The 19,458-nt window shown below is 38.3% G+C and overlaps 1 protein-coding gene across 4 annotated transcripts in view; it reads left to right on the plus strand.

Moving 5' to 3' along the window:
* The first annotated feature begins 4,001 nt into the window (after window positions 1-4,001).
* Window positions 4,002-19,458, plus strand: part of FNBP1L (formin binding protein 1 like) — a 55,400-nt gene continuing 39,943 nt past the window's right edge. For 2 of the 4 annotated variants that reach the window (XM_038143809.1, XM_038143810.1), the window contains exon 1: window positions 4,002-4,223. In XM_038143809.1, coding sequence (XP_037999737.1) covers window positions 4,200-4,223 — 24 coding nt within the window. In that variant the 5' untranslated portion in view covers window positions 4,002-4,199. Of the gene's footprint in view, window positions 4,224-4,559; window positions 5,552-19,458 lie in introns of those variants that run through there. The other 2 variants (XM_038143811.1, XM_038143812.1) reach the window with 2 other exon arrangements.

The following is a 19,458-nucleotide window of genomic DNA, read 5'->3' on the forward strand; positions in this document are numbered from 1 at the left end:
GGAGACACAGGAAGTCTGTGGGGAGCTGGCTACAAGCTGAAGTGTAAGGACATCCATTCTTTTGTCTCAAAGTGTTTCCTGAGCTGTGAAGTAATGATTACCCACTCACCACATGGAAGTGTTATGAACATCAATATTTTTTAAAATTAGAGCCCTTAGAGTGCTGGTGATGGAGGAAATACATGTGTAAAGGAAGGGGGGAGCTAAATTCTTTTGGTTTTGAAGCATTAAGAGATAATACAGTTTTTGCAACCCTTCTTATTTTTTGTGGAGTAAAAATCCAATTTTAATATGACAAAGAGACTGCTGGCTAGCAGAGAAAAGGATTAATGGCACCTCACACTGAGAGAGAGATATTTGGAAGTAATTTGTTTGGTCCTGCTGAGTTTTGTGGTAGTGGAAAGCTAAGCTGCTTCTGTCTTTAGAAAGTGCGCCCACAGGGAGTGCCAGACAGCTTTTCTGCCACTCTAAATTAATGATTGAGATTGTTTTTCTGCCAAGATAATATCCTTAGGTACACTTGGAAACTCAAGTAGATTCTGTTGAAAAGTGAACAGAATTAACAAAATACACAACTACTGTAATAATTAGAATTATATGGATTCAGTCCAAATGCATAATTGGGCAGTTTTCTTTTAAAATCTGCATTATTGAGTCAATGCGGGGGGAAACATCTAAATATAAAAGTAAATTTTCTGTCATCATCTGCCAGAAGCAGCTAGTGGTTTACAAGGATATTAGAACTATGCAATCTATCATAAAGCCTTTGCTGCTTGTAACATTACTTGAATATGTCTTTAATATGTTCTTGAGTCCCTTTGGTTGCATCCCCTCCTTCAAATGATGATTTTAAGGATGTGACTAGAAGAAAAAAATCTTTAGGATAATATTTGTTTACTTATTTCTAGGCTTAGGGTCAGTTGCATTCCCTGATAATGGAAACAATGTCACAATTCTAAGTGATTCATTTTACCGTTTCTGGTAGTATCCCGCAGAGATGTGGTAGACTCTTCCCCTTGTCTTACAGCTTGCTCATTTCACATCCTCAACTGCTAAACTGGAGGAGAGCTCAGGATTTATATGGGAATCTCCTAAAGCAAGAGTGTGCTTAAGCAGGAAAAGGGGTAACAGTGACTGATGTCAGATTTCTCATGAAGCTGAAGTGGTAAGTATTATGCTGCAAAGACCTCTGCTTTACCTTCAATCAATTAAAATTTGTTTCAGTCACATGGTCTTGAATTCCAAATCTTAAAATAATTTGTCTAAATGCTTTTTGTCTCTTAACTTCAAATACGTTACTTGTGTAGCTTATTGTGATCTATAATCTTTACTGACTGACTTTTAGTTAAGTAAGGGTGAAATGCACATCTCTGTGTACCTGATACATATATGTGCTTCTGTTTTTGGAAGAAATATGGGTTAAAAGCAAACTAGAAATCAGAAAGCTATTTTGAAAATAGTTGTGCCCATATTTAAATTCAAACACTAATAACACCACTGAAATATGTTGGGAAGAAATAGGCTTTGCACTTGACTTTTTGGAATCTCCTTCATCCTTTGAGGCAGACTTTGTACTAATTCTCTACAAAATGAGAATCACAATGCCTGCATAAACACTAGGTTGGTTCCCAGAAACAGTATGTTACTGTGTACAGTTTCTAATCAGCCTGACTTCCCAAGTCTAAGTGTTAACCTCCAAAGATGAATAATTAGCCAGACTGCAGCAGTGCTGCGCTGCAGTGATAGTCTCCTATTCTGGTGCTAGCTTGTTCAACGCCTGCTCAGGAGTATCTTTTGATTGCTCCTCTTTATCATGTGCATGTGCTCTTAAAAGGCAGGTACAGCCCAGAGCTGCTGTGCTAACACCTGTCCTATTTTAGAGTATTTCAGAGCAGCCTCTCAATCAGTTCTGGAGGTTGTGAAGTTACTCAGAATCTCTGGAACATCCTGCAGCCCCCGATGCTTGCTTTGCCTTTGGGTTTGTGAAGGTGTTTTTCAGGGAGAGCTGCCTGGAAAGAAGGAATCCTGTTTGTCCTGGGAAAACTTCTCTCATTGCTATATTAGGCTTTTTAAGCATTACTGAGTAGCTAAATATTGTATTAATGTATCCATGATATAGACTGCAGTTTGCTTCTCCTAAAATGTCAACAAATCATCAGAAAACATTTGATTTTGTTATATTGCTCCAAATAGAAAACAAATTCCAACTATTTACTCCTATTTGCAGAAATAGGAGTAATTAATTAATTCTTAAATTAGAGTTAAGTGAAAGAAATATCAATCATGTATCAATCAACCAACCATAAATATACATAGATAAATATATTTATATGATGCATTGAAACTCTATTGATGTATATTTAATGCAATGAAAGGCCAGTATTTAAATTTGAGTGTCAATTAAGTGCCTGATTTCCAAAGCTTCTGACTCCATAGATTTAGAACTTAGGATCAATTTTCCAGCAAATTAATTTCCAATACTTTATTGGGGCTTCCAAAGTTGAAAATTTTAGCTCAAAAGTTGTTTTTCTAGGGTTCATTTTTAGTTGTCTAAACTGAAACAATTGCAAATCTGAATTTTCCTGAAATAATCAGGAAGTGAAAAATCCTGCCAACAAATTTCAAATTCACATCAAGACTCTTGCCTCTAGTGTCTACTAAAGGTTCAGTGTACATTTGTTTCTCAAAGTGCCCCTTAAAAAAACAAAATAAAGTGCCATACCAGGCATCCAAGACCAAAGCTGCCCAAATTGTTGCATGCATTTATAAATCTTGGTTGGGACACAGTGCAGTATGGATTACTGTGTGATTAAAATTATTACATGTGCAGCAAGTTATAGGCATTAATTTACAAGAGATACATTGAAGGCATGTAAAATGAACAAATTCTTTTGATTTTTACTTAATTGTGTTTTGAACACATGTTCTTTCATTATATCATCTGATTATATTTTTTTAAGATTGTATAAAAATATGTGACAAGCTGGTAGCTAAACAAAAGGCTGATTGATCTTTCTAGCATTTAACAGACATAGGTTTTTTGCCAATTCTGGAAGCGATGTAAGTTGAGTGAATTTAAACAAGTAAACTATGAAAATGCTTAATAAATGTTTCTGCTTCATTACCCAAATCCTCAATATATGTTCTGCTTGCTAAATATTTTCAGCAATTAATACAATCTACCAAATGAGTTCATGTGCCAGACTTCAACTGTTTGTGCCCACATGTGGAGTCTCATCTTCAGAAACTAAAATGTGGAGGGTTCATGACTGGAAAATAGAACTAAACCTACATTGTGATGCCAAGGCACATTACCTGAAAGGGGACTTGGAAATCAAAAAATGATTGGATTTAAGTAATTTTTGTTTTATGCTATAGAGACTTAGCAGTATTTATTATTATTACATTGAATTTTTATCCCACCTTATAAAAATTATTTCTGAGGAAAAAAGGAGAGGAAAATTTAAAAATTCATGCCCTCAGAGGGGAATTTAATTCAGGTGGCTTTCAAAACATTTGCTTTCTATTAGTAGCTTTGTTACACTTTGGTGGAAAAAATAATCTTTGACAAGGATTTAACACCTGTCCTTTTGTAGTTGCTGAGGAAACTCCCTGTTGCAGTCAATACGATTCATCCAAGTACTCTATCAAAATGAGCTTTTTTTCCCTCAGTTGCCTACCTCACCTTCCCTAACATCTCAATTTGTGATTTACATACAGAGCTGTGATGTAAACAATACAAAAATCGTTGTTTACGTCTGTGTGTCGGCGCGGTGCCCGGTGAGGAGGGGGCGAGCGGGGACCCGGCCGCTGCCGGCCGTGACTCAGCGCTTTGGGGAGGCCTCGCAGCCGGCCGGGACAAAGCCCCGGGGCCTCGCCGTCGCCTCGTTAATGAGTAACGAGCGGGGCCGCTCCGGGCGCGACACCTTCGCCCCGCGGCCGCTCGGGGCTCCCGGGCCGCGCCGGCCGCTCCCGTCCCGGCCCCGCCGCTCCAGCCGGACCCGCCCCTCTCCCAGTCTCCTCCGCGGCTCCCCCTCCCGAGCCAGGCGGAGCTGGAGCTGGGAGCGACGTCGTTCCTCGCCGCCGCTTCTCCCCGGTGACCGAGGGCACCGGCGCCGCCTGGGGGGCCCCGTTCTCCGGCCGCCGCCCGACGCCTCATCCCCGCCTCTGCCGGAGCCGGCACTGCCCGCGGAGCAGCCATGAGCTGGGGCACGGAGCTGTGGGTGAGTCTCGGCTCGCCTCTCATTGTGTCTGAGATTCGCCGCCTTCCCTTGTCTGCTCGGGCGGCTGCCCCGGGGAGGCGCGGAGCGGCCGGAGCCGAGGCGCCGCGCTTTGTTCGGCGCAGGGGCGGCGGGCAGGGGCTCGGGGCGGGGCGGGGGTCCGGCGCTGGCGGAGGGCGGCGGCGCTGGGCCGGGGGCCGCGGCGGGGCGGCAGCGCCGCGTCCGGGGTGCGGTGCGCGCGCGCCGCCTGCGCGGCCATGGCGCTCCCCGGGGCGGCCCCTCGCCCTCCGCCCGCCCGGCGCGGTCACGGCGGGACGGGCGCTTTGTGTGCGGCCGGGGGAGCGCCGCGCTCGGGGCCCGGCGGCGCGGCCCTCACCGTGCTCCCGGCGCGGCTCGGGGCGGGGTCCCGGCGCGGCTCGGGCAGCGGCCCGCGCCGGGCAGCCTCGGGGCGGCGGCACAGCTGCTGCAACCCCGAAAAGCGCCGGGCTGCTCAGACGAGCAAAACGATTTCAGTTGCCGGCCCTAACTAGACGCAGCTACTGTAGCTTTGTCTCTGAGAGTACCGCAGAATATTGGCTAACCCCGCATTGTGTTCGTTTTAAATACGAAGAATTGGCAGTAACGAGACAGGCAGTTTCTGTCTCGCGGTAGGTCTTTTCTTAGAGCTCCCCTCTTCCCTCCGAAGGCTCTTTGGCCGTGCCGAGGACGGCAGAGAGGGGCTTGTCCCGGGGGAGTGCCGGAGCGAGGCACGGCGGTGTCTGCTCGCAGTGGCGGGCGGTTGGATCTCCTCTGCCAGCTTCCCTGCTGCCGGAGCTAACGCTGATCGTGGGAATGCTTAGGCATGGAAAAGAATAGTACCAAGGATTGTTTAACGTCCCCGCTTTAAACGCCGCCTGCCCTGCATTTATTTGCTTTTAAAGACTGTGAAGCAGAGACTTTTGTGCTAAGGAAAAAAAAAAATGCAGAAAGCTAAACGTTGCAGCTTCAAGTCTGGTCCCGGAACTCTTAATCTGGACCTAGCCTTACAGGTTTTTTCTTTTTTTTTTTTCTTTTTCTTTTTTTCTTCAGCGTTGAATTAAATACCTTTATCAGTGTTTTGTAGCGCAGGGCCATTAGTCTCCAGAGGAGCAAAGATCTGCTCCACGCCGAGACGAGTGGTTGCCCGAGGAGCCGGGGCAGCCGTGGCGCTGCGGGCGGCGTGGCTGGGTGGGGCGCGGGGACTGGGAGTGCCCGCGGAGCTCCTGAAGCCACCTGAATTAAGTTGTGTCTGATTATGCAAAATGAGGATGTAATAGCATCACGTGTACTACGCGGAGAAGCCTGATTTAAAGGTATTTAGGGGTTACTTTCGTGTTTTGCATAGTACCTTGTACTTTACTGGGATTTGTATTCACGATGAGAATTCAGAATACGCTTTTTAAGTACTGATGACGTGCTGTAGCAGGGCTGAAATCTAAAACTGTTGCGACTGTGGCAGTGAGGAGTAAGTAAAAGCTGTGATTTGTATTGGCCACACAAGAGTGTGTGTGCAGCTCATGCCTGTGTGAATTTCAGGTGAGGGGTGCATGTCACTTCAGAGGAGTGGGGTGAGCACTGACTGTAAGCACTCAAATGCATTGCTTTAGAAAAGCACATTTGCAGATGTGCTTACTCACATCTGCTCATTTTTGTAGCCTCTTAATTGTTGGGTTTTTTTTGGTTCTGCTTGTAAATGACAGTTGAAGGTTTTATACTCTGTCTTGTGGTCAGTTTTGTATGAAAGTGCTTGTCTTTGTCCTGTGTTTAAGAAACATATTCAAAAAGATGGATTTTGATCTCAGACTTCCTTTTAATGATAGCCATTTAACTCATGGTGTTTTGAAGCTAGCTGAAGTTTATTTTGACCTACTATATTTCTTTTCTCCTTAGTCACTAATTCTTATGCATTAGTTGGAAGAAATAATGCCAGAATTTTAAGCTAAAAGTTTTACAGCAATACTTTTATTTTAGCAAAATTTAATGTATTCTTTGCTTAATACCTGGAGATGACCTGCAACTCTACACTGAGGTAACTTCCTGCATAAAATGGTCTGTTTGTAACTATGTAACTAGACTTTGACAATGCAAGTTTTTGCTTTGTGGGGTACCTTAAAATTTTTTTAAAATTGAATTTAATCATACTTTAAAAAATCGACTTGAATTAAAGTGGTTTCTTAGTTGGAAGAATATTCAGTGCTTCACTTATTGTAAAAAGTATTAAACTTTAATTGTTGTAACAACTTGCACTGGGCAAGTAAAGATTACTTTTTGGAGATCTGGCACAAAATCAAATTCATTAAGAATTATCTTAAATCTAGGTTAAAAACACAAGGAAAAACAGTATTGTGGGTCTTTATCTGAACAAGATAAAAATAAATTCTTAGGCATATTTGTGTTCTGGTGTAGCAATTCCTCCATCATTCCCGAGCTGTTTAGTGTTTATTGATGGCAGCAGGGGCACGAGGTGTTCAGTCCCCGGGTGCAGAGAACTCTTCTGCTCAGGTTTTCTGGACACCTCATTGGGCCTAAAGCTCTCCTTCATTAGTGCTTTCAGCTCATAAAGAGGAATTTTTCAGGGTTAAGTTTGGTATCTAGATCATAATTTTAAAAAACATTTGCACTTACAATATATGCTTTGCTAATTCGTTGAAGCAAATTTGATGGTTCTGTATTAGGCTTTTTTAATATCTCCTTAACGCTGCCTTCTTACGTTGTATCTCTTCAGGCTGTTTTTTGATATTTTATGCTGATTCACAGTTCTGAGGATTTTTAAAATTTGTTCTGGAGTTTTATACTGTATGCTATTTTGGATACAGTAAAAACTGAGCATAGATGGATATAGAAACAAGTAAGGAGCCAGAAGAAAAAATGGGGGATAAAGAAAGCAACTCATGTCTGGTATTTATGAGGTAATTATTAAATACAGCAATTCTGTTATTGAAATTATACATATGCTAATTAAATGGTTACATCAGAGGCAGGACAAAGGAAAGATTTTCTTTGATTGGCCAGTATTTTCTAATTCTTTAAATTAGGTAGCTGTTTGTTTTTCAAGCATTTTTTTTTTTTAATGAGTACACCACCATCCTCTGGAGTGTGCATTGTACCAAATGTGTATGTCTTGATTAGACTAAAGCACATGGTGCTTTTCACTGTGTCTTGGCCAAAAAGCATGCTCATTGTTGTGTTTCTTTTGATAGCATTATATGAAATAATGTAAATTAATAATAACAAAATAAATGTCAAATCACATAGACCATCCTGTGATTAGAACTGTTTCATTCCACAACATTTTCTGTGCTGTGGGAAATGTGGCCTCCTTTTCTGCTTTCTTACTACAATAGAAAATTTTGATTATGCTTTGAAAGTAGTATTCAACAAATAGTTTTATTCTAATTGGTGTGTGAGTCTTTGTGGTCACTCTGTAGCAAGTTCCTTATGGTACAACCACACAGGACTCAAGATACTTTGGTGAACTGCTTTGCATAATATTCTCTGAAGGGTTAGAACAGAGTAGAGAGCACTGGCAAGTCTTGTCTAATTCAGTTGAAATAGATTTTAATATTGGGTGCCAAATTTTCCTATCTCTGATATACAATTCCTTCGTAGATAACGTTTGTAAAGCAGTAATCGTCTGAAGAAAGGTGGCACAAGAAAGTAATCACAAAATAGCATTGCTGCACTTCATTAGTAATAGAAAATTGCTCCTGTTTATTTAGATACAGATACTTTTCAGAATTAACTTTTTGGAGTTTGTCATGCTTTTTTCAAATGCTGCACCCTTATGTTCACCTCATGAGCAGAAGGGTTTATACATTGAAGTTGTTAGATTTGCATTTTTGCTTTATAAAGTGCCCTGACTTCTGTCACACTGTGCGGCAGTATCCAAGGCAAGAATAGATAGATGGGACTAAAATTGGGGTGGGGTTTAGTAACTTTAAATATTTGGAAATAAAAATGATAGATTATGATATGTTTAAGAATCTTCTCAGCATGAGCATCTCTTCAGTGTGTATGTTTCTTACATCTGGAGTTCTTTTTGTGGTGGGCGTGAAGTGTACAAATAGCATTAACATACAATATTTAAAAAATACATCTGGCTATTGCCATCTTGGGTTATTGTGCTGTTAAATCAAATATGTAGTGCATTTGCTTTGATGCTAAAGGCTTACTAAGCTTTGGAGACTGGAGTGTAGCTGATAATGAAGTTCTTGGTGTAATGAGAGGAGACAGTGTGATTGGCACTCTGAAGTGGCTTCTTTGGAAATTAATTAAAGAGTTTGTGCTGTCTCTTTAAAAAAAAAACCAACCAGGAAGGATATTTTTTAACTTTGGATGCACGTTCTGTTGTTCCAACCCCTGTGAACTCCTTAATAGCAGTTGGCAGAAAAAGAGTTTGAATACCATGTCAGAACATTTTCAGTCTGTAGAACCAGTCTAGCCATCTGTTTCTCACCTCTTGATAAATATTTAAAACAGAAATTTTGCTGAGGGCTTTTTGTGCTGAGATTTCATGATTAAAAAGAAATGGCTATAGAAGATTTAATGATACTATTGTTGTGAGCTCCTTGGGGCCAGAAGCACACCATCTTTTATAATTAAGAAACCACTGGCACTGTAGAGTAGTATTTTAGAAATTAGTTATGTTGGACCAAAGAAAGATCAAAGTATATTTGGTGATGTGCTCTTTTTAATCTTTCTTTAAACAAAATTCATTCTGTGCATAAACGGAAGTTCTGTTATTAAAAATATTAAATAACTTGGTTGCATCAGTAGTTTTTCAAAAGCTGTTAAAAATTTCTTATGCTTTCAGTCCTGCTTTCAGACATTGTTTCCTTCTTGCTTTAAAATCTTAGTCTTTTTGTAAAAAAAAATCATGTGGTGATGTTGTCTAATCTTAAAAGTTGTCAAGTGTAATTATATTTGAAAAACATCCACAGAATGTAAATATGAAAGAGTTAGCTTCAAAAAGTAGCTATGATGTAGCATACTTCTGTTGTAGTAATTTATTGTATTTTTGTTCACTAGATTAGAAAATTTATTTTTAGCTAAATGGAAGTTTTTTTTTTGAAGCAAAAAAAGTTTTTCTCTTGAAACTGAGAAACCTTTCTGAACTGTTAATGTGGATGTGGTTTGTAGTTAGTAGCATTGTTAATACACATGAAAAACCACTGTAAATAATGCTAAATATCAAGTCATATCCCATATGGAAGTTCTTACGTGCTTTTGCATCTTAATATTTTGTAAGCTTACTTTCCAGTGTGCTAACATACACTCTGTTAAAGACAATACTCTATTTAACAGGGGGACGTTTGAGAGATGGAACGTGGATTTTTTTTTCGTCCCAATTTCTCCATCAACTTGAGGCAAAGATTGCAAACAGTACTCTGTATAGATTCTCTTCAGTGGGTACTCTTGCTGCTGTGGCCTGCCAATGTGTGCAAGGAATGTGTCTTGTGGCTGAAGTATAAGATTACAGTGTTTTCCAGATGCATGGGATGGTTACACGTTTCCCCTGTGTTGGGTGACATGCTGGATAAAATGCCTGATCGCTGGGAGGTTCCAGTCTTTCACAAGCAGTGTTGTGTGGCTTACCTCAGCCTTGGGAAGACCTGAGATTTCCAGCTAGAAAGTTATGTAAGGACCAAATATTTGGTTATTGAAAGTGTAGTTACTTTTGGCTTCGGTGTGAAAACAATTGTACTGAGTTCTAGTTGGAAATGTTTGTCCATATTTTTCCAGCAATTGTCTAGTTCATAAACATCTGACCTTTTTACTGTTTTTTCCAGGAAGGGGTGTGTCATAGTCATGAGACTCTATCAGTTTGGATTTGATGTTGATCACAATTTGAGAACGCGTACATGTGTCTTTGACTGTCTGTTTAGAAAGTGGGGTGTTTTGAGTTTTGAAAGCTTTCTCATCTGATATCTGTTAAAAAGGCATGTGATTTTATTTATGGCCCCACTTGTTTATGTACTTGGAAGTGTATATGCTTTTCAGTGAAGCTTGTACAAACATACGTGGGACTCTACTAATCTGGAAATTCTGAACACTGGAAAAGTATTGCTGTCTTGTAAAAGATGTATGCAGTATCCTTGTTGATAGTACAAAATCTGAGAGTTGCCTGTATCAAGATTTTAAAAGCTGCAGCTCTCATTTGATTTCCTGAGTGAGAATAGCAAAAAGGTTGTTGGAGACTGCAGGATCTTTATCTCAGCCAAGCTGAGGATTTCTTTAAAATGTGAATCTGTCAAAATAGTGATCTTTGGAATGGCAAATCCCTCAGAATTTGTGATGGAAAAAATCATGGGAAGATAAAAGTCTGTTGGCAATGTGCTCATGAGCTGAGGGTTGCCCCAGGAGGTATGATTGGTGCTTTCAGCTGTTTGCAGGTAAATGCTGGAAGAGAGAAGGTTTGTTGTTATTGCTTGTGTAGTCACTGATGCTGTAGACATGTACTGATATCTAAAAGTTAATTAGTGTTGTATTTATGTTAGTTCTTACGCTGGATTGATCTGGATGAGACCCTCATTTGTTAATGTAGCATCTTTAAATACTGTAGTCCTTACATTTGCAGAGCACTTTTTAGTGTTCATGGTAAAGCTAGTAATTGAGTAACATGGGGTGTTTTATTTTTTTGTGGAGGGGAAGTTATTTAATGCAATTCAGATTAAATTTTCATTGTTCATGCAACACGTGTGCATACTTTTTAAAGAACTGGAGTTTTTTTGGTAGAGAAAAGAATTCCCTGAAGTCCAGATATGTTCAGCTTTTTCCTTGTAATGGTGAACAAACTGTTCAGTGAAAGCTGAAATTCCAGTCAGATTGTTTCATTTTGCCCCTAGTGAGTTTACGTACCCCAGTCCCAGTGCTCTCTTGGCAGAAGGTTTAGAGGTTTGTCTTCAGATGTATGTCAGTGCTTCAGCTGGATGGGAAAAGAAGGGAAAAAAAAGTATTATACTAATGAAAGCCTTCTGGTTTTCATTAAAATGCAGACCCTCTGCACTGACTTTGTTTATGGAATTATCTGCAATAAGTTTCTGTGTTGCTGGGGTTTTTTTCAGCTACAAGTTCTAGTCTAAGAGGAGAGTGGAAAGAGTATTACATATAAGATTCACTAATACCTTTTCTTTTTTTTTTTTTTTTTCAGTCAGAACTTTGCTTCTGCTTTGTCATTTGCAATGAACAGGGCATTGGACTAATTAAACTGTTTTCTGGCATCATGCTTTGTGTATTTCCCTGTAGTTTTTATTACTGTTTCCATCTTTTGAAGGAGAAACACAGTCTTACTGGGAGCTAAAAAGCTAATATTGCAGGACCTGAATTTTTCTTGGGCTTTAATGTGGAACTCTTGTGTTGTCTTGGGGAAATAAACTTTTTTGATCCCTGTTAGCTTGGTTGTAAAATTTGATTATGCTTTGTTTGTTTTAATCAGATTAATGTCATAGCAATATTTGTAGAATACTTTACCATTTTTTATGTGTAGGGCTAATATGGTGTTTTAAAATGTTGAAGGTAACCTGTGCACTTTGATCCTGGTTTTGGAGGGGGTAGAGTTAATTTACTAAGTAATAGCTGGTACAGTTGCTGTGATTTGGATACTCACAAATGTTTGTTCCTGGGGCAGGTACCGTGTGAATCGCTTCTTCCTGGCTGGTACACAAGAAATAGTACAACATGCTTTTTTGTAGTTCCATATTAAGTAAATGATACTTTTTTGGCATCATACAATGAAATTACATCCACTGGATTTGAGTTTGGAGTTATTTAAGTACTAAAGAACTTCTGAAATATGACAGCAATTGCACTGGAGAGTTGAGAGGCAGCCTTAACTTTTGGCATACTTGAGGTAACCAGATGTGAGTGCAGGTGATGAAGATGGGTGTGCCTTTTGGATCTCCATCGGCAGTGTAAATCCTTTGTAAAGAGAGCATTTAATTGCTGGATTCTTTCTCATGATGGACGCCCAATTCGAGTGGGTGTGAAAACCTCACTTTGTATATTCTGGTTGGTGGAGTAATTGGAGGGTGTTTTCTTTGAATATGTGTATGCTTCTTGTACATTTTATTTTTACCCCAGATGCCTCATTTCTTTCAGAGGAGGTCAGTAATGTTTTACTTTTCTAGTACTGTCTTCAAATAAGCATTTAGTCTAGGTGGCATGGGGTTTTTTTGTGGCAGTGAGTGGGAAAATAATTGATGTGTGTGAACCCCAGACAAGACCTGTGCTCCAATGCAGTTGGCTGTCTCTACAGCAGGGGAATACTCTGGAGGAGGAAATTGTAATATTTTTAATATCCAACACTTTTTAATTAATACAATAATTGAATAAAGTGTTCCTCCTTCAGCTATCTGTTGTGGCATCTAATTGTCCTACATTTCCCCCCCGTATTTATGTGATACAAGTCACAATTGGAGGAATATTTAGGGTATTTGACATTTGTAATCAATCATGGGAGTGTATTTTATGTTTGTATTTACATAGGACCTAGTACTATTAGTCACAGAGTGTCCTTGTGTTGTGCAGCATTCTGCACAAACTCAGTATGAACAGCATCCTCAGTCCAGTTAACTTGGAGTTCCAGCAGGGGCTGGCTCACGCAGTGGTGGTGCCAGATGAGAGTTGTGTGAACCCCAGACCTGTTCAGCACAGTGGGCAGTGATCTCGGCTGCAGCCTCCTCGCTTTGGGTGAGCCTTGCAAGCACAGGGTAGCAGTGGGCGGACCTTTGTCATGTTTGCAGGGGATGAGCACCCAAACAGTCTAAGAGAATGCAGGAAATACTTGTTGAAAAGTACAAGGGAGTGTTGGTGTCTCAAGAGAAGCAAACAATAATCCTTTGGTATGATGAGGTAATAAGCGGGAATCAGCCAGCAATGCCCTTGGAAGTGAGGTTAAGAAGCTAATGCTTGATGTGATAGAGATAATGCACCCAGATAGTGCTGGGTGAAAAACATGTGGGTGAAAGGATAATCTCTCAGTACCAGAGAACAGGATGTGGTGTGGTGGAGAAATGAGATGGGTAGAGAATGCCTAAAGATTGCAGATATTGGAATGGCTAGAAAGAGACTGATTAACAATTTCTCCTTTTTCTTTTCTTTCTTTTTTTTAAACAAGTTTTAGGATGGACATAGATTTGAGATTCAGGAAAGAAGTCAAATAGGTGAAAGAAAGGTTAAAATTTGAGACTTTACTGGCTTATGCCTTTTACAGTAAAGTGCAGTAGCTGCAAAGATATGATGTGCATTATATACTTTTAAATGAAATGTTTTTTCTTAGTTTTTCCGTGAAAACAACTTCAAATTTGTGGTTAGTAAATGGAAAACTGTTTGGAGGTCCACTAAGGATGACTGATAAAACAGTTTTTGTTCTATGGAGTCAAATGTGGGTTCCCTCATGCCCCTACTGCCTACTTTATTTGGACCCTAATAATGCAGGTACTCATTTACATATTTAGTTTTACCAATGCTTGTTCATTTTATGAGCCAAGATCTCACAGGATCAGTGAAACTCATTAATGTGTGTGAGACTAAATACTGTATTATCAGGAAATTTTCTAAGCCTTGTTCTCTTTTTGAGAAAGGGAATATTTGCAAACTAGCTCTACCTTATTTAAATCAGCAACAATTACTGATGTTATTTTCTTTAATTTAATGGATCTTTTAAATTAGTTTGACTGCTGTGAACTGTGAGTTAGAAGAACAAGGATGTGTACTTGGATTTATGAATGGCAAAAATTTTATTTTCGGAGTATCTATAATTTATTTAAGGAAAAGCTTTATCTCAGTAAATGTGGTTTTTATTATCTGAGAAATTGGCTAAACAACACATGATGACATTCAAGATCTGTGCAATATGGTCAAGGTGTTAAAATTTTTTTGGAGGAGGGCAAGAAAAGGATGAACTTGTCTTGAAAAGTTCTCCAGCATGTTGTAATAAAATGGTAAAAACCGGACTGGAATATCTGGTTAAGTTTCGTGTCCAAGAAGATGGCGTGTTTAAAGAGGAAAAATTAATTTCTTGAAAATAAATAGTAATTTACCAGGAAAATCCAAATGTTTGGGATTTTTCTACATTATAGTAATGTGAGTAGAATTTAGACTGTACAGTTCCATGAAACTTAACTAGAAGTGTCACCATGTGAGGCAAGCTGAGCAGTTTTGTGAAGTATTCTGGCTCTGCATGATACTCAAATATTTACTCCTGCAGCAAGAGGTGTGGTGGTCTGATTAAGTGTTTAGGTTGAGATTGAGGAGACTGGGTTGTGGGTTATTTGTTTTGGTTTACCTTGATTGCTTCTTTGTTTTGTAAAAGTTGTGAGATCTTTTGTGTTATTTCTGCTAACGTTTTGCAATCACATAAACCAGGTCTTTTAACTTATCTCCCCACGTTTGAGACCCTGTTAATATTAAGACTTCTCTTTAATAGCAAGGGTAACTTCTTTCCAAAACAGCTTTTTAAGAAACACATTCACTTTGGTATTGGTGCTAGGGAGAATAATTAGCATCTTTCCAGGAACAGCGATGCAGTTCCTCCTGTGCTAGCCTAGCGCTTGAGAGATCCAAGTGGATTTCCCCAAGTTCCAGCTTTATGTTGTGCATTCTATGAGAGAAGCAGTGAGGTAAGAGTAGCTGAGTGCAACAAGAAGTTTTTATTGGAAGAGACATCCACTTAGTGGATTGGAATTGGAGTTTTGTAAAACCAGGGATTGTCTCTGTCTATTAAACTGCAGTAGGCGCAAACAAACGCGGTGTTAAGCAGAGTGTGCTACCTTCTCTTCCTGCTTGGATGTCTTAGCCCCCAGTGACTTCCAATTATTTATTATCCAATTTTATTTAGTTCTGCGGGGTTGTCATTCAGTTTCACCAAAATCTTAATAATCAAACTGAAATAATTTTCTTAAAAGAGTTAAAATAATCTTAAAGATGAGATGCCGGTGGTATTTAAGCTTAGTGATTCTTAGATGAATTGTTTTTCCATGTTCTGTCTGCTTTATACTTCAAGGCTGTAATTGTGGGCTGTGTAATGAATACATTTTGTCATCATTTGTAGAAAATCCCTTGCAATTTTTGAGAAAACATGTAATTGTCTTAAGGTGGTTGTGCTGAATGGCCAGGATTCATGCTTTTTACAATAATGAGGTAACCATGAAACATCAGTGCTCCAAACTCAAATTTCAACCTTGAGTTTTAATTCTGAAAGGAGAGCTTCTACAAATCTTTATGCACATATTAGGTGGGAATACTGCTGTTAGTTTATATGTACTGGATGCTGGGAAATGTGAATTTTAAGATCTTATATGTAAATGTTTCATATGATCTTGATAGACTATTTGTAGTACTTTGTATTTAGCATTTCAACTAGTAATCATGCAGGCATAATCAGACTGTAAGTCAAACCTGAAACTTGTGGCTTTCCTGACTGCTTTTCTTCATTATGTCATTGGAAAAGAGGTTTTTGCTGACTTGTGTTCATTTGTGGGAAGAGGATCATGCTCCCGTATCTCCCTAGTTAATCTTAACAGCTTGGATGTTGCCTGTTATCCTTTCAGGGCTGTTATCACTGACTGTGTTATGAAGACAGCATAGCTTTTCATAATATTGAAATACCTTTTCATAATGTTCTTCCTGTCCTTTCTTAATCAGTGTAAAGCAATGTTTCACGTGTTGTAGAGGGATTTTTGTGTTTTAAGGGAAATGGTGAATTTTAAAGCATTTCTTTAACAGCACTTTGCAGTGCTGATTTTTCATTTGTTTTCAGTTGATTTAAATTATCTCTAAGTGACACAGTATGTAGCTTAACCTCATTGTAAGAAATATTTTTAAAAATATTACTGTATTTTGCAGACTGATAAGAGCACTTGAAAAATATAACTAAAAATCTATGCATTCCTGCTGTAGTAGAGGGGTTTGAGGTTTTGCTTGTACTTGGATCCTTTATCTTTCAATAATTTCTGCCACTAAAGCTAATCCAATAGTAAATTTGTAGCAGGAAATGGCATCCTAACATCTTAAATGGCTTTCTTTTTTTACCATCAGATTCTGCTTGTCTTTGTTCTGAAAACAGTGTATTCTCATCTTAATTTGCTAGAGGCTCCTAACAATTTACTTGCTCCATTTTTAGTTTGTTTAGACTATCTTATGTATTTTTTATTCATGATCTTTCTTCCCTTTGGTGTTACAATTCATTCAGTTGCTTCAGCAGTATTAGTTTCTGTATTCTGCTTAGTATTAACTTCTATTTTATGAGGAAAAGACATGGATAAAGAGGATGACAAGTTAACAGTGAAGAACTACGTTTAGGCTAAGTTATTTGTAGGTCATCTTCTGTGGTACAGCATGCTTTCTGATGTGTGCACTTTTCTTCTGGGCTTTGTATGATGTGTGTTTATCACCTCTATAACATGGTACAAAACATCTGCAGCACTTGTAGAAGTGTTGCTGAAGGCTTTCATGTTAGTATTTCAGAAGGCTTTCATAGTCAATATTTCCATATGAGGAACCCTTTTCAGTAGCTGTCATTGCTGTAACTTTTTTGAGTGGAAACAATGGTAAATATGTTTTAGATAGTGCTTAAATGTGCAGTTTATGAGATTATCTTTTGACTTTAAGGATATATTAAAAGACATTTCTAGTAAAGCTGTATTTAATACCAGATGACACGAAAGGTAGAATTTCTTATCCAATTACATTCATCTGGCTGGAAACTGTTTACTGTTTCAGGTGAAAGTAGTTTATTTGAATTACATTTGGTGTGCTGTTGTCCTACATTAATATTAGGAATCCCAAGTTACATCTTGGAAAAACACCTTTAGTCAATATTTTCTCCTCAATTTTATGTGTCTGAATTCATGTCAGTATTTGCCTACTAGCTGTGCATTTACTGATGATGTGGCCCAGTTCAACTGCTACTCAGGATTCTGCTGTAGTTTCTGGGAATCTGCTTGTTTCTGTTAGAGTTCCTTACCTATTACACCTGCTTATTGCAAAAACCTATTACTAGTTTATACATTAGGGTTGTAAAAATTAGAAGAATTGTTTCCAAGATACATGAATTCAGAAATCAGAGATGACTGTGCAGATGTTGGGGTAAGTGTATTGTGTAGTCTCTCTAATTCTTTGTTCAAGTGGGGAAAACTTTTGCATCATGAGTGAAAAACATTTTAATTAGCATCTTAGTTGAGTTTGGAATCCTTGATGTGAAATGTTTGCAATAATCTTGAGCAACAAAATTCTGTGTCAATCAGATACATGGCTTAGTTAAAACGTATTATTGTTATCTCAGCATGATTTTAACATGGAAGTAAAACAAGTGGCACTCATGTTGGTGACAGCCATTTAAGGTGGGTGCTGAGAACTACAACAGTTTAGAGAACATTAAATTATTTCTAAATTGCTCTCGTGTTACTGTTGATTGTCTCTATGAAGTAACTAGTTGATACATTTGTTTGTATGAATGAGCTGGTTTGTGGAATACTAGAAATTTGAATGTTTATTTTGTGCTACTATGTATTCTTGAAAGGCATAAAAGTTTTTGATTGTATGTATGTAACCAGAAAAAAAAGAAACTTTAGTTTTATTATCAGGAGTGTACTCTAATTGCAGCAGGTTGATAGCAAATGAGTTTTTCCAGCCTAATGGACTAATGCCAAATGTGTGCCAGCCTCATGGACTAATGCCACTAGTTCAGGGCACATCTCATGTCAGTTGATTCATGCTTATATAGATGAAATCTAGTTTGAAAACTGAATTTTTAACAATTACAGTAAAACCAAGTCCAGTAGAACTTTGGGAACTCAAAAAAAAAAATAAAATTAAGTATAGGCTTTCATTTTACAATTTAGGAAATACCAAGAACTAACCCGTGTTCCATGACATTAACGTCAGGGTTATATTGTTTAAGTGATTTGGGCTCAAGTCTAATTCTCTGGATGATTCAGATGGGAAGGTCAAATTGTAAGCAATAATCATTCTCTTCTATATTTCTCTCCTTACAGAAGTCTTTCTAAACTGTACAAAGTTATTTTCAATTCACAGAAGAGTGAAGTTGCATCAGAGTTAAGAAACAGAAGAAATCTAGCATTCTGAAAAATTGCATTGAGAATGTAATTGCTAAAGTGCTGTTTCAGGGTACTGCTGAGAAGTTAATATAAAATATTCTCAACTTCTACTTTATCCAGTTTTGCTGCCTTTGTTTCAGTGTACTAATCTGCTTTGTAACTGGGTAGTGGATATTCTTAATCTTGATGTAAAATACTTCATGTATTTCAGTTTATCAGTTAAGTATTTTGCTTATGCTTTTTTATGATATGAAAACAAATGTTTTCACAATTAACCTTGGGATTTTTAATGCAATTTGTGCATTCTGCTCCCATAAAAGAGTAATAATTTTGCATATTCTTATAAAGCATTTTAGGACATCTGGGAAGTTAATCCTCTTTGTGACTGTTTTGTGATATGGTATGTGATACCATAAGAGGAGCACTCAAAATTTAGTGAAATATATTTTGATAAATGATCTTTTGAATGTTTTAAATATTTAGTATTTCTCTGAGGCTGATGGGGACTGTATAATCAAATAGTTTCCTTTCCAAATCATTCTCTTCGGGAAAAAAAAGTAGTCGACTGGTGAGTGTCTTTAATTTTCCATAGATGCTAAAGATGCACTGAATTCAGAATGCTGCTACACATTAATGAATTACATTTAATTTTAGTTTCATTAATTTTCTTTCTAAAAGATATGGACGGTTTTACACAATGATATGTAATGACATAAAAAATTAAAAAAGAGATAGCTGGGGAAAAGGCCCTTGTTATAATTTTTTCTACCACAAAATCATGGTGGTTTTTTGATTACAAGTTGGCATGCTTTAATCACTGATTTTTAAATGTTTTTGTTAAGATACTACTTGTCAAGGCTCCCCAGATATGAAACATCAATTTCAGCGTTTTATTAAATCAAGCCAGTAATGTTAAAAACAAAGCTGAAACTCCCATGTGCAATTAGACGGTTTCAGTTTTATACTCAATGTAATAAAAGATATAACAGTTTTATGCAGTATGAAAGAAACGGGTTTTGATTTTCTCATTATGTCATGTTTTATTCAATATTTGAGGCTGTTTGTCAAAATTTCTTTAGTGTTTCTTTGACAGTTCCTAGACCATTGCTTCTTTACAGAGTTTTATCCCGGTGTTGGCCTCTCCTCCCAGCTTTGTGTCACCA

Source organism: Motacilla alba, chromosome 8 (assembly GCF_015832195.1).
Source record: "Motacilla alba alba isolate MOTALB_02 chromosome 8, Motacilla_alba_V1.0_pri, whole genome shotgun sequence".
Classification (NCBI taxonomy): domain Eukaryota; kingdom Metazoa; phylum Chordata; class Aves; order Passeriformes; family Motacillidae; genus Motacilla; species Motacilla alba.